This window comes from Aotus nancymaae, unplaced genomic scaffold, assembly GCF_030222135.1.
Source record: "Aotus nancymaae isolate 86718 unplaced genomic scaffold, 86718_ANA_hifiasm-v0.15.2.pri h1tg000014l, whole genome shotgun sequence".
Taxonomy (NCBI): Eukaryota; Metazoa; Chordata; class Mammalia; order Primates; family Aotidae; genus Aotus; species Aotus nancymaae.
Genome location: NW_026988425.1, coordinates 42285769 through 42311747, shown reverse-complemented (window position 1 = coordinate 42311747; position 25979 = coordinate 42285769). Strand labels below are relative to the sequence as shown.

Sequence of the window (25979 nt, the reverse complement as noted above, 5' to 3'; positions counted from 1 at the left end):
TTTTTCTGGACCTACCTCAACCTAAATTTTTAGTAGAAAAATATTAATAAAGGAAATATGGAAAATATCTTTCCGACAGAAAGAATAAAAAGCAAAGAAAAAGGATGATTTAAAAACACAAAAAAAAGCAAAATAAATGTAACGAATACAAACCAAAAGATTAGTGTAGCAATGTCAGTAACAGAAAAATATGATTTAAGCAAAAAGCTATAGAGGAATCTTACCGAAAGATAAAAAAGTTTACTTCACCAAAAATCTTCCTCTAGGGCCCAGACTCCTGTGAGGCAAGAGAGGTGATTGAGTCGTGAAAATGCAGTCAGATTTTGCTTTTATTTAAAATTGCAGCAATTTACTAATCATAGACTTTTTGCATTAATTTCTATTTTTAAAAATATTGCATTCAAATATTGCTTATTTTCATTACAGAGTTCTTTTGGCGGTCCCTTAAATTCTGCACCTGAGGCTCATGCCTCATTCTAATCCTGGCTGTGGACCAGGAGGGTACCTGGACTGGGCGTCTGCAAGCATAACCCCAAGTGATATAGCACAAAAGTGGACAGAACTGTGAGAAAAAAAAAATGGCATAATCCCAATAACAGTGGGAGATTTTAACATACCCACATCAAAAACTGATAGATCAATCAAAAAAACTAGTAAGGGCTTACAATACAACTAGTTTTCTCCTGAAGCTTTGTGAAGCACAGCCGGCGGCCGGTCCTGGGCTCCCTGGCTGGCTCCCCCAGGTCCAGGCGTGCCCTTGGGGCGACGTGGGCATCTGGGCATGCGGCCGCCATGCGCTGCCTGGGACTCCACCCTAGTCCTTGTTATACTCAGGCAGCTTCTCCAAGCAGTGCTCTCCCCGCCCTGCCGCGCCGCGCCACGGGAACCGTCCACGGGCTTAAAGAAGCCTCCACACCAGGTCAGTGGCGCCAAAGAGGTTGCGCCAGAGCAGAGGTCGGAAGGGCCGCTGGACATCGCCCAGGTAAACGACGGCCCACGCCGCTTCTGGTTTCTGTCACTTTGTACTTCCCGCTCTTTTCCTTCATCTCTGCTTCGGCTCTCTCAGGCGGTTTTCCGCTTCAGTCTCTCCTGCTCCAAGGCCGCCACAACTACAGACAGGAGTAGCGACATCGTGCTTTTCTTTCTTTATGTTTTTTTCTCACGCTTTGTTTCCTCTGATTTTCCTTTTCCGGGTTTTTTAGTTGAACACACTTTTTTTTGTATGTGTGTTTTAAATAAATTTAGGGATAAATTTAACTGTATCCCACCGGTTATAATAAATAGTACTTTTACTATTTTTCAGAATAAGATTTTGTGGTTTCCTCTTTAACCCGTGAGTTTAATGCTTTGTTTCTAAGCACCTTATATTTGTAAGTTTATGAATATATTTTATTATTTAGATCCAAACATTTATTTATTGTTAGAGACAAGGTGTCTCTCTGTTGCCCAGGCTGCAATGCAATTGTCAAGAGGCTTGTGAACCAGAGCAACTCCATCTTAAAATAGAAGCTAGGTAAAATGAGGCTGAAACCTACTGGGCTGTATTCCTTAGGTTAAGGCATTCCAAGTCACAGGATGAGATAGGTCAGCACAAAATACAGATCATAAAGACATTGCTAATAATACAGGTTGCAGTGAAGAAGCCAGCTAAGTCCCACCAAAACCAAAATGGCCACAAGAGTAACCCCTGGTTGCCCTCACTACTACACTCCCATTGAGGCAGGAACAGCGAGAAACCTCTCGAACACGGGACTGAGGAAGGAAGTGGCTTTTTATTCAGCTGGGAGCTGCAGGGGGCTACAGCCTTATTCACGAGCTCCCCGAGAAGCAGCTTCTTTCCCCTTTTATAGGCTTACAAGGCTAAAGGGGAAACTGAGGTGAAACTATGTCATTGTCCATTGCTGGATGTCTGACCTTACAATCTTTTGGCTTCATTGAATTACTAGTTCATATGCAGCACAAGTGGGAACAGGCGGGGGGGGGGGCTTACAGAGACAAGACAAAGGCAGTAAATTATTGGTTGGCAGAGGTGTTTCCAGGAGGGAGCCTGGGCCATGCAAACATAGGGGCATGACCCTCTGCTGGGCTCCAGCGTTAGGGATAACATTTATTTGCAACTCTTTTAAGGCTTACAGATAGCAGAGACACTGGGAACCGAAAAGGGAGTCATCATCACAGCTCTTTGGTATTTTATTTTTTTCTCTTTTTCACCCTTCTTCCCATCTGGAGGGAGGAGGTGGAGGCCTGTGGGGGGGGATGGGGAGGTGGTTTTCCCTCTCACATCAGTGCCATGACAGTTTACAAATGCCATCGCAACGTCAGGAAGTTACCCTATATGGTCGAAAAAGGAAAGGCATGTATAGTCCACCTTTTGTTTAGCATATCATCAAGAAATAACCATAAAAATGGGCAACCAGCCACCCTCAGGCCTGCTGTATGAAGTAGTCATTCTTTTATTCCTTCGCTTTCTTAATAAATTTGCTTTCACTTTGCACTGCAGACTTGTCCTAAATTCTTTCTTGTGCAAGATCCAAGAACCTTCTATTAGGGTCTGGATTGGGACACCCCTTTCCTGTAACGCAATGGCAGGATCAAAGCCTCCAACTCCTGGGCTCAAGTGATCCTCCTGCCTCAGCCTCCTGAGTAGGTGGGCCACCATGCCTGGCTAATCTTTTAGATTTTGTGTAGAGACAGGGTCTCACTGTGTTGCCTAGACTGGTCTGAAACTCCTGGCTTCAAGCAATTCTCTCACCTTAGTCTCCCAAAGTACTGGGATTACAAGTGTGAGCCACCACACTTGGCCTAAATCTTTAAACTGTTACTTTGCACAGCAACCTTCTTTTCAAACACCAAGAATTAAAAAAAGGAGTCATGATGGCAGATACAGTAAGATAAAGCTATGAAACTTTGTGAGAATAAAGTAGAAATTGTGGATAAAATAAACAATTTCTTAGAAAATTGATATATCAAATATATATGCAAGTAATCCAATAACAAATCCAACTTAAACATCTTTCCTCAGATACCAGGCCTAGATAGTTTTTGAGGTTTTACCAAAAATTAGAGAAACAGAAAATCTTTATCTTATGCAAACTCTTTCAAAGGATGGGAGAACAGAGAAAACCACCCAATGCTTTGTTGACATTAACTTACCCTTATTACCCAAAACATGGAAGGATGATACCGGAGTATAAAAGTATAGATTAATTTATGAACAGAGGTGGAAAAATCTTAATAAATAGCAAATCATATACAAGATACAAAAATTAATATATTATGACTAAGTATGGTTTATCCCAGGAGGGCAAGGAAGAAAATAGAGTAATTCATCACAGCAATTTAAAATTATGTATTGAACTTTTGTTGGAAGTAGATGCTTGGTGCCACAAAGAAAAATTAGCACTGTGACAAAGAATCTTTCAGCAATGCAATTTTTACTTCCTGGACCACAGGAAGGGTACGCTCACTAGTCATTGTGCCACAAGAGTACTATGAACAAAGGAAAACACAGAAATTTATCCCTTACGCATTTGGGGTCATCCTTACTGCTATGTCTGATCTCTGTTGACTGGAGCCAGACCTCACAATTTAAACTAAAACCCAATTGGCTAATAACGTAAAACTTTTGTAAACAGGTAAAAGGAATGGAGAGCTGGGACATACCTGTGAGCATGTCCAGCACAGATATCTTGGTTAAAGTACAAGAACATAGAATGTACTACGTGCCTGTAAGCATGGCATATTTAACAGCTACATAGGATAGTGCTTACAAAGTTATTAGCACACTTATTCTATAACAAGAAAGAAATCTTTAAAAAGGAACTTTTCTACTTCCCACAACTTTCAATGGGCTAGGCACTGTTCTAGGCATTTAGCAAAGTAACAGATTTTAAAAGAGAAAAGCCTTTATTTCCTACACAGGAATTGAGAAGAAAGAGATTAAAATTACTATTTACCTATAAAACCAGAGTATCTACTGCAAACAATTACAAATTTTAAAATTCAGCAAGGTTGCTGGATACAAGAGCAACATTAAATAATCAATAGAATTCTTATACGTAAAAATTAACTAATTAGAAAAAAAAGTATTTTTAAAAGCCCATTCACAATACAACAAAATCTATAAGGTACCTAAAAATAGGTCTAAGATATACAACATTATCTTACCATTTGACTTATAAAGATCTTGGAGAAGGAAGAAAACCTGTATAGCTAGAGGATAATTTCATATTTATGAATAGGAAGACAGTATTTTTCAGATCTTAGTTGTAAATTTAGTACAATTTCAACCACAATTTCTGAGATTCTTGCAGAACTAAGCAAACTGATTCTAAAATTTATATGAAAGGTGAAGGATCAAGAACAACTAAGACAATTTTGAGGAATAAGTTGGGTGGGGAGACATTGTATCAAGTTTTGAGGTTTATTAAAAAGTGTCTTAGTTGAGACATGTGGAATTGATGCAGAGATAAATAGTAGAGCATGAGACAGAAGAAAAAGCCCAGAAACAGATCTATGTGTTTGTGTAAACTTGAAGATTTAAGGAATATCTATATATCAGTGAGACGAGGTGGTTCTGTTGTGGAAAGAGAACAATTCTGCCAGTGAAAGATTCCTCTGTACTAATACAGAGGAGAAAAAAAAATATTATTGAGTAAGCATTAACATATTTACAAGCATGTATGACAGCACAAAAGTGACTGTGAAATTGGAACAGAATTTTCCATAACATAGCAGAAGAAAGAATAATAACTTCTCATCTCCTCAAAAAATAAAAGGGTTGCACCCTGTGACCCTGAGCTAAATCCAGAGGTATTTTTAAAAATACATCTGGAGGTTATTTGGCCCTTTGCCTTGGATATATAGCTATTATTACAAACAGTAAAGAGTGAGCTTAATCCTTGTAGAGATTTAGCTTAATCCAAAAGTAAAGATTCAGATACACTATGTCTTCAAAGAAACTCACCTTAAGAATGGAGGAAAGGAGGCCAGGCATTGTGGCTTACACCTGTAATCTCAGCACTTTGGGAGGCCGAGGTGGGTTGATCATTTGAGGTCAGGAGCTCAAGACCAGCCTGGCCAACATGGTGAAACCAGCCTCTACTAAAAATACAAAAATTAGCCAGGCATGGTGGCCGGGGCCTGTAGTCCCAGCTACTCAGGAGGCTGAGGCAAGAAAAGCACTTGAACCCAGGAGGTGGAGGTTGCAGTGAGCCAAAATCGCACCACTGCACTCCAGCCTGGGTGACAGAGCAGTACTCTGTCTCAAAAAAAAAAAAAAAGAAAGAAAATGCAAGAAAGGGATGGGGTGTGGTGGCTCATGCCTGTAATTCCAACACTTTGGGAGGCCAATGTGGGTGGACCCCTTGAGTCCAGGAGTTGGAGACCAGCCTGGGCAACATGGCAGGACTGCCATCTTTTGAAAAGGCTTTTTAAATTAAAAATATATACATTTTAAAAAGTGGTTTCTTTGCCCTTTGTAAATGGAGAAAAAAATTTCATTTACCACTACATTTCTGAGACAATGGGTATTCTTATGCAAAAACTTTTTTTCTGACTCACAATCTATAAAAAATAAATTACAGGGGTAAAAAGCTTTGCTTTCTAAAATAAAATGTTATTTTTATGACATCTGACTATGGGAGGATTTGCTAAATAAGATATAAATAGCAAACTCTAAAGAAATACTTCAAAATTAAAAGATACACTACCAAGTGGGAGAAAATATTTTCTAATTACTGACCAGAGATTAGTATTCCAAATATTTTCTGAGTTCTTATCAATTTTTTAAAATCTGTAAAAAAAATAGCTGGCAAAAATAGGATTTGGTAATTCAAAGAGAAAATGTGAATGATTAATAACTTACCAATAGGGGAACACAAATGAAGCCACATTAAGGTACAATTTCAGTCCCATCAGACTGGCAACATTTTAAAGTGACATTATGAAAAGTTGCTGAGGATGTGCAGAAATGGAACTCTCATCAAACTGGAGGTATGAGTGTAAATTTGTATAATCACTTTGTACAGCAATTTGACAGTATGAAATATAGTTAAAGATGCATATATCCTACAACCTAGCAATTCCATAGGTAAATCTGTTCTCCAAGAACAGTGATTCTCCAAGTGTGTTCCAGGACTAGCAGTGTCAGCATCACCAGGGAAGTTATCAGATATGCAAATATTGGCCTGGCACAGTGGCTCACACCTGTAATCTCAGCACTTTGGGAGCAAAGTGAGGTGGGTAGATCACTTGAGGTCAGGAGTTAAAGACCAGCCTGTTCAACATGATGAAACTCTGTCTCTACTAAACATACAAAAATTAGCCAGGCGTGGTGGTACATGCCTTTGATCCCAGCTACATGGGAAGCTGAGGCAGGAGAATCGCTTGAACCCAGAAGGCGGAGGTTGCAATGAGCCAAGATAGCGCCACTGCACTCCAGCCTGGGCGACAGAACATGACTCCATCTCATAAATAAATAAATAAATAAATAGTAAGATATGCAAATGTTCAAGCCTCCTCTCAGATTTACTGAGTCAGAAACCTGAGGTAAGAGAGGGATTTGATTCTGATGCACATTAAAGTTTGAGAACCACTGCTGTAGAGAAATTCTCACACAAGCCCCAAGGAGACAGTAGAAAAGCAAATAAAGTATAACTTAAGGTCTAAAAAGTGCTGCAATGTATGTATTCAAATTCCAGCCCCACCATTTCTTTCCTGGCCTTTTGATCTCAAGAAGTTATGTAGTTTTTCTGTATATTATTACCCATTTATAAAATGGTGATTAATATACTTTCTTCTGCATATAGTTGCTGTGTAGATTATATAAATTAATTCACACATGGCAGTTATACTAGTGCCTGGCACAGAGTAAGTACTTAATAAATGTCTGTTATCATTAGGATGTTTGTTGTAGCCTTGCATGTAGCAGTAAAGTACTGGAAACAGTTACTTAAAAATAAGACTGAAGGCAAATATGGAAAAGGTTTAACATTAATAACATTTGGGTGATGAGTATATAGGTGTTCTTTATTATTCTTGGTATGTTCCTCTGTGTTGAACTGTTTCACAAGGAATGGAGAATAATAGTAAAGTCATCATGTATTTATTCACATCTACATTTCCACAGAAGTATTAGTTTAGGTGAATTTTCATGTCTTGAATTTTTAAAGTTTCCATAGAAAGAGGTTACTGAACTTGTGTTATTGGTATAAAATATAAAGCTGTCTGGTCTCAAAATACTTTTCATGTCATCCTCCTACAATTTGCATTCATAAGTTATAAATTCCCACCAAATTTGCATGAATCTGCCTTTTCCACATTTGTATCTTTACACCCACTGTCTCCTCTATATTTACTGCCCTGTTCATATTCTATCCATTTTTCAAGTTTTCAGCTGAAATGCCACCTCCCTGATGAAGATGAACCCAGGTCTCTATGTTATAATTTATCTCTTCTGCCTTTCAGTGTTCCAGATCTCATTCTGTTTATCACATAGCCCTTGCCATATTTTCCCAAATGTTAGAAATGTCTTCCCCCTAGTTTATTTCACACTCACTCTACAGAGGCACATCATTATTTTTAATGGAGCAAAAGTTGATACAATCTCAAAAATGTCAGAACAAACTATTTAAATATGATTTAAATGCTGATTTTCAATTCAATGAATGGACACATTAGATGCTACCCGTGGAACTCCTATACTCTTGACTTCACTGGCTAGTGAGCAGAAATTGCGGTATTCTGGGACCCCACTTTCTTGCCTGGTAGTAATTAAAAAGTTGCTGCAGGATTTCTCAATCCAAATATTCTTGACAATTCTGAAATAGTGGGTCCGGGAGAAGGGTACTTTCCCTCTAAGAGTCTGGGGGAAGGTGGTCTGATAGTGTAGGAGGGATGATCCCTCTCATAACTGGAACCTTTACTCCCAGTTTTGTGGTTCCTCTGCTGGACAGCTGCTCTGGATCCATTTGAAACCCACTGGTGGTTGCGCACTTCCTCCAGAGAACTGACCTTACTGCCTGTTCTCAGGCCAGCTGGGAAACACGTCTGTTGATCTCACAAATCACTTTTCAGAGAAATCCCGGGTGGATCTGTTGGGCTTTGTCCTTCCTAAAGCAGAAGGAGCACCTCTAGGAGGGGTTAGGGAAGCAGTTGGGGGTGGATCAGGCAAAGCCTTGCAGTGTACCTCAGATCCTTGCTCATTCATACCTCTGAACTTCGCTGCTTTATCAAGCCCACTCTGCAAGGCTTCTCTTATTTTCAGTAATAATCACATATTTCTCTTCAGGGGAACCCCTTCTCCATCATACAGTTTGTGTTTGTGTGAATTCCAATTCTGGAACATAAACTGGTTATTTCCCGTTATATTCCTGACCAAGGTGGTCTTTGCAGACAGGTTTTGGCCTCCTTGATCTCTTATCAGCTTGCCTCCCCAACCACCTCTCCAACAACCAGTGTTCAGTATCATCTAAAGAAAAACTGTGTAAATGTTGAATAAATGTCACATAATCCTCTTTTACAGCCTAACTGACACACCGAAATCTCTCCTATATGGAAATTCTGCAGTCATAATTGAAATAAAGGGAAGTGGCTGATGGTTCTTTAAAAATGACAATATTCTTAGAGGAGGATGCAGGAGGGGACCTCTAGGGGGCGACGTTATCTAACAGAATTTCACAGTTGTTTTATTCGGAACTACCCAGTTTACGTTCTCCATTGCCTAACTTCCCGTGTCCTCTCCAAAGTTATTTCCTGCCCTCTTATATTTTCTGCTTCCTCTGGAGGGCACTGGTTGTACCTACTAACATGTAATAAATGCTGGCCTGCTTCTTGCCTTTTGATAGTTTATCTGACTTAGATCAAGTGATCTCCAGCTGAGTCCATCCTACATTTATATTAGTATTTGAGAAATGCAATCCAGTTTACTAAGTACATATATGTCCCTGGTACTTTTCTGGTTTAAAACTGTTTGAATTAATATCAGCACTCAGATAACTCAAATTCCTAAACACACAGATTTTCTTGTGATTCTTAATTGCTACCATGCTTCTGGAAGTACGCTTCCCATTAGTATTGCTTTAGTCACAACTAATCTTTGAGGCTAGTAACCTTTCATCTTTCTACTTTCAGGGTCTAGCATAATGATTCACATATAGCGAGATGAGTGAATGAATGGGTGGATACGTGGATAAACGCAATACCTTGTTCAGGATATTAGGAGTTTGACTTGGATAATAGGCAGCACAGTGTAGCTAAAGAAACAATTAGTTTTAGGAAATAAATGCATTAATAAATGTAGGAACAACCAGTATTCACACACAATAAAATTCTCCATTTTAAAGTATAAAATTCAGTGGTCTTCAATATATCCACAGAATTATGCAATCACCAATATCTAATTCCAGCACATTTTCATCACTCCAAAAAGAGATATTTGTACCTGTTAGCAGTCACTCCCCGTCCTCTCCTTTCATTCCTCACTCTCCATTCCTTAGCCCCCAGCCGCTGGCAACCACTAATCTACTTTCTGTCCTTATGGATTTGCCCATCCTGGATCTTTCATATAAAGGGAATCATACAACATGGCCTGTTCAATCTGGCTTCTTTCCTGTATAATCCCATAGCACTCCGAACATATCTCTTTAATACTTATTTTGCTGTGTTGGGATTATTTGTTTCTGGCCTACCTCCCACTGGACTATTAAGAATCACAAGGACAGATTATGCCTTGTTTAATTCAACATTTGAATGCAGAGCTCAGGGCCTGTCACAGAATGAGCAATCAATAAACATTTGCTGAACAAATGATGCTTTTCCAGTTCCAAAATGCATGAAACACCATGTTGACGTCACTCCTTTCATCTCTGATCAGTCTGCAGTACCACCAGAATCCTTGTCTGCAACTTTTTTCATCTCTTTAATTTGTTTTGTGTCTTTGCCTAAATTTAAATTTTCTCTCTCACAAATACAACTTCAATTCCAGAAAGTGGGGACATGTCCTGCCCCAGGTCTATATTCACAAAGCCATGTTTGCCCCTTGTTTGTGTGATTAACATTCTGTTTCTCTGAAATCTTTAAAATGAGAACCATGCCTGTGTTCTATAAACTGTAAGATTTAACATTTTCTTTCTTTTCTTCTTTTAGCCATACTTCCCATTCCCTCCAGCTGTTGCACGGAGGTTTCACATCATATTTCCAGAAGGCTTCTGGAAAGAGTGAATATGTGTCGCATCCAGAGAGCTGATGGGGACTGTGACTTGGCTGCTGTCATGTGAGTGCTCTTCAGCAGGGAGGTCTAAACCTGCATGGTCATTATTTCGCTGACCAACAAATAATAGGTTGAAAGGCTTTGCTTGATTTCAACATAAAAATAATCATCCAAACAAGGGAGGGAAGAGTAAATATTCTGTCCTTTAGGTCCAGGCTCCCTGGAGTAAATTCATAGTCTCTCTGTGCAGGGATGTCCTGAGTCCCATGCCAGTGCACCATCTACGTCCACCCTGCGGTGCTGTGCTTAGGACTAAATTCCCCCAGTCACCAAAAAGTGTCAATGACTTTCCTAAGCAAAACAAAATCCCCCCCAAAAAATGACTGTGTTATATTTCATGGCTTTTAACCTTTTCTAGTATATGTGTTGCTGTCATTTCTACTTTCTGAATTCATCAGGAGTATATTATAGGTTTCAAAAAGGTAGGCCAGGTGTGGCAGCTTATGCCTGTAATCCCAGCACTTTGGGAGGCCAAGACAGGGTATCGCTTGAGCCTAAGTGTTCAAGACCAGCCTAGGCAACATGGCAAGACCCCCATCTCTACAAAAAACTTTAAAACTAGCAAGGCATGGTGGCATGCACCTATAGTCCCAGCCACTTGGGAGGCTGAGGCTGGAGAATCATTTGAGCCCAGTTTGAGGCTGCAGTGAGCCATGATTGTGCCACTGCACTCCAACCTGGGTGACAGAGGAAGACCCTGTCTCAAAAATCCACCACCACCACCACAACAAAAAGACAAAGAAAAACGAAACAAAAAAAGTTTCAAAAAGAAGCATGGAAATATCTGTCAAAAGTGCTATATGCAATCCAATCACAAATGCCAATCCAATCTCTGCTTTTGATTCTGTGGTGTTGGATCATGGTGAAGCCTCCCACCCCTGCCCCTGGCTCAGTTATTAAAAGCTTTGTTTGTATATGTACTTAACATCTCTGTGGAGGCTCTAACATCTGAACTGCATTGGTATTTAGCAAATCTAGATTCTGACAACAATGCTGTGAGGAAGGCATAAATGATCTCCCGATCACACACAGGAGAAAGCTGTGACTGAGATTACCCAGTTCACCTGTGTACAGCTCATGAACGGCAGAAACGGGATATGAACCCAGGTCTCCTGGTTCAGAACACTGTATGTCTCCAATGTCATTCTAAAGGAATGGTGGAATTAACCATAAAATGCCCTCCCTAAACTCCACTGCTTCTGAGTATCAGACATCTCCCTGGCATGCCAGTTTTAACACCATTTGTGGCTCCAGGTGAGGCTAGTGAGCCATTCCGTGCTCTTTGGGCTATAAATAAGCCCATTGCTTATGCCTAAGCTCCTGAGTCACTCAGAAACCTTGTTCTTTCAGTGAATTCAACAAATATTTATGAATTAATGATTATGCGCTAAGCACTGTCCTATGTGCTGGGGATGCAGTGGTGACAAAATGGGTTCTGCCTGCCTAGAGTCTCTTTATCCAGCTGGGTTCTGCAGATCAGCTTAATGATTTGAGATGGTCTCTGGAACTTGAGATGTACTTTTTCCCCCCCTTTCAGAGGGATTTATCCATTATTCAATTTTGAGGAAAAATGGCCCTAAGACAAGGGTTCTTAAAAGTTCAGAGGAAGTTTGTAAGATGTCTGTTGAAAGACTTTCATCAGGTTAGGGGCTGTGAACTTCCTGAAATTTTTGTGTATGAACATGTGAGCATTTTTAGAAGGTCCATACGTTTTATAAGATTCTCAAATGTTCTGAGATTAAATAAAGTTTAAAGATCACACTCAGGGTCAGATGTAGGGGAGGAAACAATTCTTGATCCAAACTTGTATTAAGCGTGAGTGTCTTTGTGGGAGAAGGGAGAGGACTGAGAATTTTCTCAGCATCTCCTCAGTTCAAGTTACCACCTGGCTTCATTAGCTCAGGTGGTTTAATCATTAGGAACCAGCATCACCCCTGGCACTCCAGGGACTACATATCAATGGGGTGCCTTCTGAGGGGTGCTCCAAGTTCCCAAGTTCTTTGGAAAACTCCTTGGTATATGTCTGGCCGAGATTCTACCAGTTTTTTATTTAATCTCAAAGAATATTGTTGGTAATAGAGAGTAAAACATTCATAAACAATTCATGGATAGACAATGCTCTAGGTAGTTAGAAACAACTGGATATTTGTGTCAGGTGGACACAGCTAAACTGAATTTGTCTGAACCTGCTCCAGTTGCTCTGAGAAACTCCACAATTTGAACTCCTCTCAATTCCTTCCACCTCACTGGCATATATCATCTCAGACTCAAAGTTTGAAACTTGTAAGGGCTCCAGTAGGACTCCCAGAAACGCTTGGAGAAAAAAAACAGAGGAAGTTTCTGTGGATGTATAAGACAGATTCTGGAGGTCATCCATGGAAGCTATTGGTAACGGTATTTTCGGGGACATTTCTTTGGGATAAGCAGGTGTCAGAGATCTGAAAGGCATAGAATAGAACTGATGGTTCACTGTGATAAAGTAAAATATAATTAAAACATGAGTCTTCATTTTAAAAAGGACTCAATTTTAATTGAAGAGGAACTAGGAAGCCAATCACTTAGATCTAAAAATATTTACTTTATTCAAGCAGAATTTGTGAATTGACCTCCCTGTGCTAAGAAACAGAGTTGCTATGACCTAATCTCAAATAAAATCAAATTCAACTCTGTAGTATTTTTTAACCACAAATTACAGATCCCCTCTGTTGTGTTTCCTGGATGTTCAGCATAAATAGATAAAGATTCTCTTGTTTTCAGATTACGTTAGTATGGAGCATGTCTTTACTTATCTAAAATATAGTCCCTTAACCCTGACTGGGCAAAAAGACATTATGGTTTGAGAAAGTGTTTAAGATGCAGAAAGCATTGTTAACACTGGAAATATAATTCCCAAGTAGCATGTATTACTAATAACAATTACTTAATTAATATAAATCAACTTACTGTAAACCCACTAGGTTTCTTTTTCTTTTCTGCCTAGAAATAGGTCCTTTGTTTTGTACCTTATAAATAATCATTGTAATTTTTGATGCCTGAGACAGCAGTTTTCTTGTTCAAACTCCTCTACACTGATTTCATTTAATGAGCTTCTGGATGTTTCTGGACATAAATACAGTAAAAAAGTTATTTATCTTGGGCAGAGGGCTGAGGATTCTTGATCAAACAGACATTTTCTGTTGTGAGAAAATTTGAGGTTTTTAAATAGAATTATCTGAAAGACTTGAGTAGTTTTTCAGATGTGGTTGTGAGGCATTGTTGTGTGTAGAGGAATGGGTAAAGAAATAAAGTTTAGGGGATATTAAAGGTATAATCTCTATGGCAGGGCCGCCCCTTTACGTCCATCAGATTATCTCCAGCTACCTTTCTGTGAGTTAAGAAAAAAAAAAATCAGGGAATTGGCCTCATGATTTCTTACAGTCAAAACTCTCCACTTACAAACTCACCATTGGGAAGGTGGGGATTGGTGCCCATCAGAATATGGATGTAGGGAGTAGGGAAGGGAATGTGGAATAGGCCCCCCTTTCCAACATTACTTCATCTCTTTCTATGCTGGTAGAAAATACGTGGGATCCGAGTAGAGGTTTATGAAATTTTTAAACTTTAGGATTCTAAAACATCATAGGATCTCAGATTTGGGAGATGTGTTCTGGGAGCTGATTTTTTTCCCCCTTGAATTACATTGAGAGGTTGCTTCACCGGCAAGTCTTTGAAAAAGCCCACATGCTAGTTGTTGCCTGTTTGCCTATGGTCCCCCACCTCTCTGAATCCTCTGTCTATATCTCTCCTATTGGGTTCTCTCCTTCAGCCCCGGTGCCGACGCCCCTCCCTGAATCCCATCTCTCTGGGATTTGTATGATGGACTTGAGTCCTAGCTCTTTCCTGTGTAACTTATGGGCTTATCTGCATGTCACTGAAATCTTTTTTTTGAAACGGAGTTTCGCTCTTGTCGCCCAGACTGGAGTGCAGTGGCACGATCTCTGCTCACTGCAACCTCCGCCTCCCGGGTTCAAGCGATTCTTCTACCTCAGCCTCCCAAGTAGCTGGAATTGCAGGTGCGCACCACCATGCCCACCCAGCTAATTTTTGTATTTTTAGTAGAGACAAGGTTTCACCATGTTAGCCAGGCTGGTCTCTAACACTCGACCTCGGGTGATCTGCGTGCCTTGGCCTCCCAAAGTGTTGGGATCACAGGTGTGAGCCACCCCTACACAGCCTGCATGTCACTGAAATCTTTATCTGCTCAATTTATTTCTGACATCACAGGGATAGGCAAGAGTTTTAGTCCTTTGGAAAGAGTAGGAGCTTCAATGCCAGTTTTTTGTTGTTGTTGTTATTTTTCCTATGCAGCAGTGCTACAACCATGTTTTCTCCTATGATAGCAAACCACTGACCATAGTGAGAATTAGGCGGGTTTCTTTTTTTTTTGAAGGCTCTCTATCTAATACACATAGGGAATATATTGTTCTTTTATTAAGATGCTCCACTTCATTCACATTAGTATTCCCCACGTGCTGGCTTTATTACGTTAAAGCTCATTTGTAACTTTCCCCCCATTCTCCCCACTTTTCTCCCATTTCAAGAGTCCCTACATTAGTTGATAATGATTCTACTTGGGTCATCTAGAAAAATGGCAGCCTACTCTCTATACACCTCCTGTTTTTTCCCTGAATAAAAAGGTCAGGAGTTTCAATGTATCTGGACACAGAAATATTGTATATGTAGAGTCAGCAGGATTTGTGATGTTTGATGAGAGATGATGACTCCTCATGGGGAAATTAGAAGTCACAATATCTTTTTCAATAAAAAATTCTTCTAGTTAGCAGAAACTGTGGATGCTGCCCTAGCATTCTTCTAGCCCACTGTGAAAATTTCATATAGAAAAATGAAAATGAGCCAGGCATGGTGGCTCACTCCTGTAAACGCAGCACTTTGGGGCCTGGGTGACAAGAGCAAAACTGTGTCTCACCAAAAAAAAAAAGAAAGAAAAAAAATATGAAAGCATATTCTGAACTGTGGTATATATCTATATCATATTAAAACGTTAACAAATGCCTAGAGTATTTTCAACACAACTCTCCTTATTTTGAACAATTTTTACTTCATACTATGATGAATTACTAAGTTCCTGCTATGAAAAGGCCTTTTCAAGACATTTCTAGACTATTCCTACTTCAAGGAGCATAACTCCAGTAGGAGGGATGAGACAAGTACTCAGATAAAAGACAGAATAAACTAAGTGCCAGAAAAGAGGTAACTCTCGCCGTGGAGAATCAGAGGGGAAAAAGGGTGGCATTTAGCTGAGAGAATCTACAGAAATCTTACAGATCAGAAAAACCTCAAACAAACCTTAAGGATGTGTTTGAGATGGACTGTGAGGATGAACTGGTTTTGTTGGGTGAAGCTTGAAGTCAAGGGAGGGAACTGTTTTTACTTGTTTTTTATTATTCTCTTTTTCTCCTTTTCTTCTTCCTTTTTCTCCTTTCTTTTATCCTTCTCCTGCTCCTCATCCAAGTCCTTCTTCTCCTCCTCTTTCTTTTAATACTCTCTGCTAATATCTGAGGACCCACAAGCAGCAGTGTTTGTAAAGTCAAAATTGAAACTTGAGGTGCTCAGCTTAGAATTCACTTCATTTCTACACTGAATTCAGAAGTTTAGTCTGAATTTCATCTCTAGGAGTACAGTGTCCTAAAGTGGGAGCTGCCCGTAAGCCTCTAAGAGGTTATTTATATGTATTTTCTATCAGTGACTTCCTTTTGCTTCCCTTTCTAACAGCCTTCATGTCAAGCGCAGAAGAATATGTGTCAGCCCGCACAACCATGCTGTTAAGCAGTGGATGAAAGTGCAAGCGGCCAAGAAAAATGGTAAAGGAAATGTTTGCCACAGGAAGGAACACCACAGCAAGAGGAACAGTAACCGGGCACATCAGGGGAAACATGAAACATATGGCCATAAAACTCCTTATTAGAGAGTCTACAAATGAATCTGCAGAGACAATTCCTCAAGTGGACTTGGCAGTGATTGGTTGTAAGTTTATCATCTGCATTCTTATTGTCAGACAACAGAACAAAACAAAATATTGGCTTTTAAAAAATGAATAATTGTGGGGTATGCAAATGTAGCCAATAATATACTCAACTGGAAAATGAAATGAAAAGATAATACTGGCTGGGTACAGTGGTTCACACCTGTAATCCCAGCACTTTGGGAGGCTGAGTCAGGAGTTTGAGACCAGCCTGGGCAACATAGCTAGACCTCATCTCTCCAAAAAAAAAAAAAAAAAAAAATTAGCCCGGCATGGTGGTACTTGCCTATAATCCCAGCCACTTGGGAGGCTGAGGTGGGAGGATCACTTGAGTCTGGGAGAGTTTGAGGTTGCAGTGAGCAGCCTGGGTGACAGAGTGAGACCCTGACTCTAAAAATAATAATAATAATAATAACGCTTATCTTCATCTAATATTTTAAGAAGAGCATATAGATATAACTTCTCCAACTTTTTTTTTTTTATTGCATTTTAGGTTTTGGGGTATATGTGAAAAACATGCAAGGTTGTTACATAGGTGTATACGTGGCAGTATGATTTGCTGCCTCCCTCCCCTTCACCTATATCTGGCATTTCTCCCCATGCTATCCCTCCCAAACTCCCCACGCCCCCGCTGTCTCCCCCTCCCCCCCAACAGACCCCCGTGTATAGTGCTTCCCTCCCTGTGTCCATGTGTTCTCCTTGTTCAACACCCACCTATGAGTGAGAACATGTGGTGTTTGATTTTGTGTTCTTGTGTCAGTTTGCTGAGAATGATGTTTTTCAGGTTCATCCATGTCCCTACGAAGGATGTGAACTCCTCGTTTTTAATGGCTGCATAATATTCCATGGTGTATATGTGCCACATTTTTCCTGTCCAGTCTATCATCGATGGGCATTTGGGCTGGTTCCAGGTCTTTGCTATTGTAAACTGTGCTGCAATGAACATTTGTGTGCATGTGTCCTTATAGTAGAACGATTCATAATCCTTTGGATATATGCCCAGTAATGGGATTGCTGGGTCAAATGGAATTTCTATTTCTAGGTCCTTGAGGAATTGCCACACTGTTTTCCACAGTGGTTGAACTAATTTACACTCCCACCAACAGTGTAAAAGTGTTCCTGTTTCTCCACATCCTCTCCAGCATCTATTTTCTCCAGATTTTTTAATGATCGCCATTCTAACTGGCGTGAGATGGTATCTCAATGTAGTTTTGATTTGCATTTCTCTAATGACCAGTGATGATGAGCATTTTTTCATATGTTTGTTGGCCTCATGTATGTCTTCTTTTGTAAAGTATCTGTTCATATCCTTTGCCCATTTTTGAATGGGCTTGTTTGTTTTTTTCTTGTAAATCTTTTTTAGCTCATTGTAAATTCTGGATATCAGCCCTTTGTCAGACGGGTAGCCTGCAAAAATTTTTTCCCATTCTGATGGTTGCCGATTCACTCTATTGACTGTTTCTTTTGCTGTGCAGAAGCTGTGAAGTTTGATTAGGTCCCATTTGTCTATTTTGGCTTTTGTTGCCAATGCTTTTGGTGTTTTGGTCATAAAGTCCTTGCCTACGCCTATGTCCTGAATGGTTTTGCCTAGGTTTCCTTCTAGTGTTTTTATGGTGTTACGTCTTATGTTTAAGTCTTTCATCCATCTGGAGTCAATTTTAGTGTAAGGTGTCAGGAAGGGGTCGAGTTTCTGCTTTCTGCATATGGCTAGCCAGTTTTCCCAACACCACTTATTGAACAGGGAATCCTTTCCCCATTGCTTGTTTTTTTCAGATTTGTCAAAGATCGGGTGGTTGTAGATATGTTGTGTCGCCTCCGACGCCTCTGTTCTGTTCCATTGGTCTATATCTCTGTTTTGGTACCAGTACCATGCTGTTTTGATTACTGTAGGCTTGTAGTAGAGTTTGACGTCCGGTAGTGTGATGCCTCCGGCTTTGTTCTTTTTGCTTAGAATTGACTTGGCTATGCGGGCTCTCTTTTGGTTCCATATGAAGTTTAAGGTGGTTTTTTCCAGTTCTGTGAGGAAGGTCATTGGTAGCTTGATGGGGATAGCGTTGAATCTGTAAATTACTTTGGGCAGTATAGCCATTTTCACAATATTAATTCTTCCTAACCATGAACATGGAATGTTTCGCCATCTGTTTGTGTCCTCTCTTATTTCGTTGAGCAGTGATTTGTAGTTCTCCTTGAAGAGGTCCTTTACGTTCCTTGTTAGTTGTATTCCTAGGTATTTTATTCTCTTTGTAGCAATTGTGAATGGCAGTTCATTCTTGATTTGGCTCTCTTTAAGTCTGTTATTGGGGTATAGGAATGCTTGTGATTTTTGCACATTGATTTTGTATCCTGAGACTTTGCTGAAGCTGCTTATCAGTTTCAGGAGATTTTGGGCTGAGGTGATGGGGTCTTCTGGATATACAATCATGTCGTCTGCAAATAGAGACAATTTGACTTGCTCTTTTCCTAGTCGAATACCCTTTATTTCTTTTTCTTGCCTGATTGCTCTGGCTAGAACTTCCAGTACTATATTGAATAGGAGTGGTGAGAGAGGGCATCCTTGTCTACTGCCAGATTTCAAAGAGAAGTTATATCTATATGCACTTCCAGTTTTTGCCCATTCAGTATGATATTGGCTGTCAGTTTGTCATAAATAGCTTTTATTATTTTGAGATACGTTCCGTCGATACCTAGTTTATTGAGAGTTTTTAGCATAAAGGGCTGTTGAATTTTGTCAAAGGCCTTCTCTGCATCAATTGAGATAATCATGTGGTTTTTGTTTTTGGTTCTGTTTATGTGGTGAATTACATTTATAGACTTGCATATATTGAACCAGCCTTGCATCCCTGGGATGAATCCTACTTGATCATGGTGGATAAGCTTTTTGATGTGCTGTTGTAATTGGCTTGCCAGTATTTTATTGAAGATTTTTGCATCTATGTTCATCATGGATATTGGCCTGTAGTTTTCTTTTCTTGTTGAGTCTCTGCCGGGTTTTGGTATTAGGATGATGTTGGTCTCATAAAATGATTTGGGAAGGATTCCCGCTTTTTGGATTATTTGGAATAGTTTCAGTAGGAATGGTACCAGTTCCTCTTTGTATGTCTGGTAGAATTCAGCTGTGAAACCATCTGGGCCTGGGCTTTTTTTGGGTGGTAGGCTCTTAATTGCTGCCTCGACTTCAGACCTTGTTATTGGTCTATTCAGGGTTTTGACTTCTTCCTGGTTTAGGCATAAGAGGAGGCAGCTGTCCAGGAATTTATCCATTTCTTCCAGATTTTCTAATTTATGTGCATAGAGTTGTTTGTAATAATCTCTGATGATGGTTTGAATTTCTGTGGCATCTGTGGTGATATCCCCTTTATCATTTTTTATTGCATCTATTTGGTTATTCTCTCTTTTCTTTTTTATTAGTCTGGCTAGTGGTCTGTCTATTTTGTTGATCTTTTCAAAAAACTAGCTCCTGGATTTATTGATTTTTTTGTAGGGTTTTTTGTGTCTCTATCTCCTTCAATTCTGCTTTGATCTTAGTTATTTCTTGTCTTCTGCTAGGTTTTGAGTTTTTTTGATCTTGCTCCTCTAGCTCTTTCAATTTTGATGATAGGGTGTCAATTTTAGTTCTCTCCTTTCTTCTCATGTGGGCACTTATTGCTATATATTTTCCTCAAGAGACCGCTTTAAATGTGTCCCAGAGATTCTGGTATGTGGTGTCTTTGTTCTCGTTGGTTTCGAAGAACATCTTTATTTCTGCCTTCATTTCAGTGTTTATCCAGTCAACATTCAGGAGAAAGTTGTTCAATTTCCATGAGGCTGTGCGGTTCTGGGTTGGCTTCTGAATTCTGAGTTCTAACTTGATTGCACTGTGGTCTGAGAGACTGTTTGTTATGGTTTCCGTTCTTTTGCATTTGCTGAGGAGTGATTTACTTCCAATTATGTGGTCAATTTTAGAGTAGGTGTGATGTGGTGCTGAGAAGAATGTATATTCTGTGGATTTGGGCTGGAGAGTTCTGTAAACGTCTATTAGGTTTGCTTGTTCCAGGTCTGAGTTCAAGTCCTGGATATCCTTATTAATTTTCTGTCTCATTGATCTGTCTAATATTGACAATGGTGTGTTGAAGTCTCCCACTATTAATGTGTGGGAGTCTAAGTCTCTTTGCAAGTCTTTAAGAACTTGCCTTATGTATCTGGGTGCTCCTGTATTAGGTGCATATATATTTAGGATCGTTAGCTCTTCTTGTTGCATTGATCCTTTTACCATTATGTAGTGTCCTTCTTTGTCTCTTTTGATCTTTGTTGCTTTAAAGTCTATTTTATCAGAGATGAGAATTGCAACTCCTGCTTTTTTTTGCTCTCCATTTGCTTGGTAAATCTTCCTCCATCCCTTTATTTTGAGCCTTTGTGTATCCTTGCATGTGAGGTGGGTTTCCTGGATACAGCACACTGATGGGTTTTGGCTTTTTATCCAATTTGCCAGTCTGTGTCTTTTGATTGGGGCATTTAGTCCATTTACATTTAGGGTTAATACTGTTATGTGTGAGTTTGATCCTGTCATTTTGATGCTAGTTGGCTGTTTTGCCCATTGGTTGATGCAGATTCTTCATTACTTCTCCAACTTTTTAATTATAGTTTTCCAAACTTACAGAGAAGTTAAAAGAATGGTACAATGAACATCTATATATCTTTAACCTAGATTAATCATTGTTAATATTGTCACATTTGCTTTTTCTCTGCTTTCTTTGTGTTTCTATATAAAATATTATACATTTTTAAATATATCTTGTTTGCTAAACTATTTGAAAATAAGTTGCAAACATCATGACACTTCACCCCTAATTTGTTTTTGGTGTTGTAACTTGACATACCCTAAAATAAAGACATTTTCCTACATAATCACATTGTCAGTTTAATACCTAAAAAATTAACAATTTCATCCAATATATTCCATATTAAAATTGTCCCAGCTATTTTGAGAGCATTTTGTGTAGTTTTTTTCAATCCAGTAATCAATCAAGGTTGACATACATATTGGAAATAATTGTGATTTTTCTTTAATATCTTTCAATCTAAGAAAGTTCCTCTGCCTTTTTTTTCCTTCTTCCCAAAGCTTGGACTTTAAAAAAAGAATCTAGACCAGAATCTTTTCAACAATCTGAATTTGTCTGATTATTCTTTTTTTTTCCGTTTAAAAGAATTTTTTTAATTGTTTTGTTTAGGGAGGGTCTCACTGTGTCTTCCAGGCTAGAGTGCAGTGGCACAATTTTGATTTTGGCTCACTGCAGCCTCAACCTCTGGGACACAAGCAATCCTTCCACCTCAACCTCCTGAGTGTCTGGGACCACAGGTGCGTACCTACCATACCTGGCTAATTTTGTTTATCTTTTGTAGAGACAAGGTCTCATTATGTTACCCAGACTGGTCTCAAACTCCTGGGCTAGCCCTAGCGATCCTCCCACCTTAGCCTCCCAAAGTACTGGGATTATAGGTGTGAGCCACCATCCCTGGCCTAATTATTTTCTTAGGATCAAATTCAGGTTTATATTTTTGGTAAGAATTTCCTATGTGAATTCGTATACTTATTTTGCCATTTACAGTTCATAAATATTAGGGTTTATTTTCTAAATAGAAAAGTTTAAACTAACTATAACTTCAAAACATCTAGTGGGAGTAGCTACTGTCATTTGGATTGATAAATTCTGATGCTGAAGAAAAAAAAAGCCTGCCTTGCTGTCCAGAACCTTTTGCGTCCCCCAGTCAGTTCTTGGAGCAGCACTAGTTAGGGGCCCAGAGTTCGGTCTTCTGTGTGGTGATTTTACACTCTGCCTAAACAAGGAGTCTACATCTTTTAGCTCCTATCCCACCCTTCCCACACGTTGGTTGTTGTTGTTGTTTGGTTGGTTTTGTTGAGACAGCGTTAAGAACATCCTAGCATTTTGGGAGGCCAAGGTGGGTGAATCACTTGAGGTCAAGAGTTTGAGACCAGCCTGACCAACATGGAGAAACCCCATCTCCACTAAAAATACAAAAATTAAGTGGGCATGGTGGTGCACACCTGTAATCCCAGCTACTCGGGAGGCTGAGGCAGGAGAATCTCTTGAACTGGGAGGCGGAGATTGCAGTGAGTCAAGATTGTCCCACTGCACTCCAGCCTGGGCATCAAAGCAAGACTCTGTCTCAAACAAACAAAAAAAACAAAACAAAACAAAACAAAAAGAATATAATATTTGTGTTAATGAGAAAGGACATTTACAACTCATGAAACAATACGGATGTATCTTACAAGCATAGTAATGATGGAACAAGATCAGATGCAAATGAGCCAGTATTAGTTATTGCTATAGTTAGGTATGTTTGTTCCCCAAAACTCAGACTGAAATTAGATCCCTATTATTGGAGGTGGGGCCCAGTGGGAGGTGTTTGGGTCATGAGGGGAGATCCCTCATGAATGGCTTGGTGCCATCCTTGTGGTATTGAATAAGTTCCCACTCTATTACTAATCTGGAAAGCAGGTTGTTAAAAAGAGCCTGGCACCTCCCCAACTCCCTTGCTTCCTCTCTTACTATATGATCTGCACACATTGGCTCCCCTTTGCCTTCCACCATGAATGGAAACAGCCTGAAATCCTCACCAGAAGCAGATGCTTGTGCCATGCTTCTTTTACAGCCTGCAGAATAGTGAGCCAACTAAACTTTTTTTCTTTATAAATTACTCAGCCTCAGCTATTCCTTTATAACATAAACAGACTAAGACAGTTATCCATTGATGTATAACAAGTTACCCCAAAATTTAGTGACTTAACACATATTTATTATCTCATAGTGTCTGTGGATAAGGAATTTGGGAGTGGCTCAGCTGGATGGTTTTGGCCCAGGATCTCTCATGAAGTAGCAGTCAAAATGTCCACAGGGGCAGCAGGCATCTGAAGGCTTGACTGGGGCTGGAGGATTCTCTTCTCAGATGGCTCACTCACATGTTGTTGGAAGGAGGCCTCATGTAGGTCCCTCTTTGAGCTGTCTTGAGTATTCTCACAACACAGCATCTGGATCCCTCAGAGAAAGTGATCCAAGAGATAGAACAAAAAGATAGCTGCAGTGCTTATTATGACCTAGCCTTGGAAGTAACTCGTCCTGTCTCTGTAGGTTATACAGACCAATTCTGATACAATTTGGGTGGGGACTACACAATGGCATGAACATCAGAAGTCAAGGATCACTGGAGACAATTGTGGAGACTGGAATTATCCATTCTACAAGATTCTATAAAAATAAAGTATCAAAACTTGTGAAACTAAGCTATGCTGTTGGTTAAGACAATGGTTACTCTGGAGAGAGGGTAGTGACTAGAAGGAGGGAAGAGATGGGCATCTGGGGGTACTGATAATGTTCCATTGCTTGATATAGGTGTAACTATATGACTAAATTCATCAAGCTGTAACTTACATGTTCCTCCATATATATTAAACTTTGACAACTTAAGCAGCATAAGAAAAAGAAGAAAAGAAAGAGAGAAAGCAGCTGGGTGGAGTGGTTCATGCCAGTAATCCCAGCACTTTGGGAGACAAAGGGGGCAGATCACTTGATCAAGAGTTTGAGACTAGCCTGGCCAATGTGGTGAAACCCCATCTCTACTAAAAATACAAAAATTAGCTGGTCATGGTGGCAATTGCCTGTAATCCCAGCCACTCAGAAGGCTGAGGCAAGAGAATCACTTGAACCCAGGAGTCAGAGGTTGCACGCTGAGGTCATACCACTGCACTCCAGCCTGGGCAACAAAGCGAGACTCTGTCTCAAAAAAAGACAGAGAGAGAGAGAGAGAGAGACAAAGGAAGAAAAAAAAAGAAAATAAAAGAACTCTGGAATACATCCAGAGGACATGGGATTCATATTCTGTGAATAGAAATTAGACCTTCTCAAGAAGATGCTTAGCCCAGTGGCCCAGGGACCCAGTGCAATATAACTCAGAAGGAGAAGGGAGGTCCTGATCCATTTGACTGATCTAGGACACAATACATTGGCAGCAGTCTTATTATTAAAATAATAAGTTTATTATTAACAGTCTTAATATCAACATATATTCTTGAGTATATAAACAGTTTGTTCCTTAGTATATACTTAGTTTATATACTCAGGAACAGTTTGTTTATATACTCAGGAATGAACTGTTCCTGAGTATATAAACAGCTAAAAATATTAGAAGAAGCAGGAGTGATACAATCTAGATGTCTCCAATATTGCTCCATTCCTGGGTGTGTCATGCCAACCACCAAGAGACAACAGATTGCCTGTGCATTGATATGCAGTCATGACCTCATAAGACTGTTGAGAGATTAAGTGATATGATGCGTGAGAAAGTAGTAGGAGCCTAGCTTGTAGGAGGCCCTGGACACATGTTTATGTATTCATTAACTAGTATTTGAATTATATATTGCTGTCTAACTCACCATCTTCAAATTTAGTGGTTTAAAACAACAATAATTTAATATTTCTCACAATTTTCTGGGATACCTGGGGCTCAATTGGACAGTTTTTATATTGGTTTTACTTCGAGTCTCTTATGTGGGTACAGTCAGATGGTGGGGCCTGGAAAGTCCAAGATGGCTGCACTCTCATATCTAGCACTTTGTGGGGATGACAGGACAGCTGAGTCCTGCAGGGTGCTGGGATCACAGTGTCTAGTCTTTCTCCACAGTCTCAGAGTCCGTCCCTTTCTATGTGGTCTCTTTCCATAGTATCTCTAGCAGAGTAGCTGAACTTTTTACATGGTGACTCAGGGTTCCCAAAAGTACAAACATGGAAGCTACCATGTCTGGTGCCACATTCAGTTGATCATAGCAAGTTGCCAGATTCCACATGGGAAGGGACTATATACCAGGAGGTATGGTTCATTGATGGTCATCTTTGGAGTCTAGCTGCCACATGTGGACACTTAAAATATATATCAGGGATGGGCACAGTGGCATGCCTATAATCCCAGTATTTTAGGAGGCCAAGGTTGGTGGATCACTCGAGGTCAGGAGTTTGAGACCAGCCTGGCCAACATAGTGAAACATCATCTCTACTAAAAATACAAAAATTAGCTGGGTGTGGTGGCAAGTGCCTGTAATTCCAGCTACTTGGGAGGCTGAGGCAGGAGAATCGCTTGAACCCAGGAGGCAGAGGTTGCAGTGAGCTGAGATCCTACCACTGCACTCCAGCCTGGGCAACAGAGAGAGAATACATCTCAAAAAAAGAAAAGAAAAGAAACAAAATTTAAAATAATAAAATAAAATATATATCAGAAGTCATCAGTTTTGTTGATTTTAAGAATGTACTTTCTCAATTTGTTTCTACTTTTTGTCTCAATTTTTTAAGATCAGCTTTAGGTATATGGGAAATTAATAAAGTAATGAGCCTGGTGGGCAAGTTTCTAAAATGGCTCCCAATCATCCCTGCCTTCTTGTAGTTCATGCTGTTATGCAATCCCCTTCTCTTGAGTGTGGGCTGAACCAAGTGATTTGCTTCTAACAAATAAAATACAGCAAAAGTGAGGGGATATCAGTTTTTTAATGAATTATAAAAGATTGTGACTTTGTCTTACTGGTTCATTCTCTCTCTCTCTCTCTCTCTCTTTCTCTTTCTCTTTCTCTCTCTCGCACCCCCCACCCCACCTCTCAATGACAGTCTCCTGTCTTCTTGGCTTACTTACTGTATGAATTTG

The 25979-nt window shown here is 39.8% G+C and overlaps 1 protein-coding gene across 4 annotated transcripts in view; it reads left to right on the top strand.

Moving 5' to 3' along the window:
* The window catches only part of CCL28 (C-C motif chemokine ligand 28), a 49538-nt gene that overhangs the window by 7596 nt on the left and 15963 nt on the right, over positions 1-25979 (top strand). For 3 of the 4 annotated variants that reach the window (XR_001107008.3, XR_001107009.2, XR_001107010.2), the window contains exons 2-3: positions 10147-10273; positions 16043-16294. Coding sequence is in view for 1 of the 4 variants with exons in the window: in XM_012449531.3 (XP_012304954.1) it covers positions 10147-10273; positions 16043-16235 (320 nt within the window). In the remaining 3 variants the exon portion in view is untranslated. Of the gene's footprint in view, positions 1-10146; positions 10274-16042; positions 16976-25979 lie in introns of those variants that run through there. The other variant, XM_012449531.3, reaches the window with a different exon arrangement.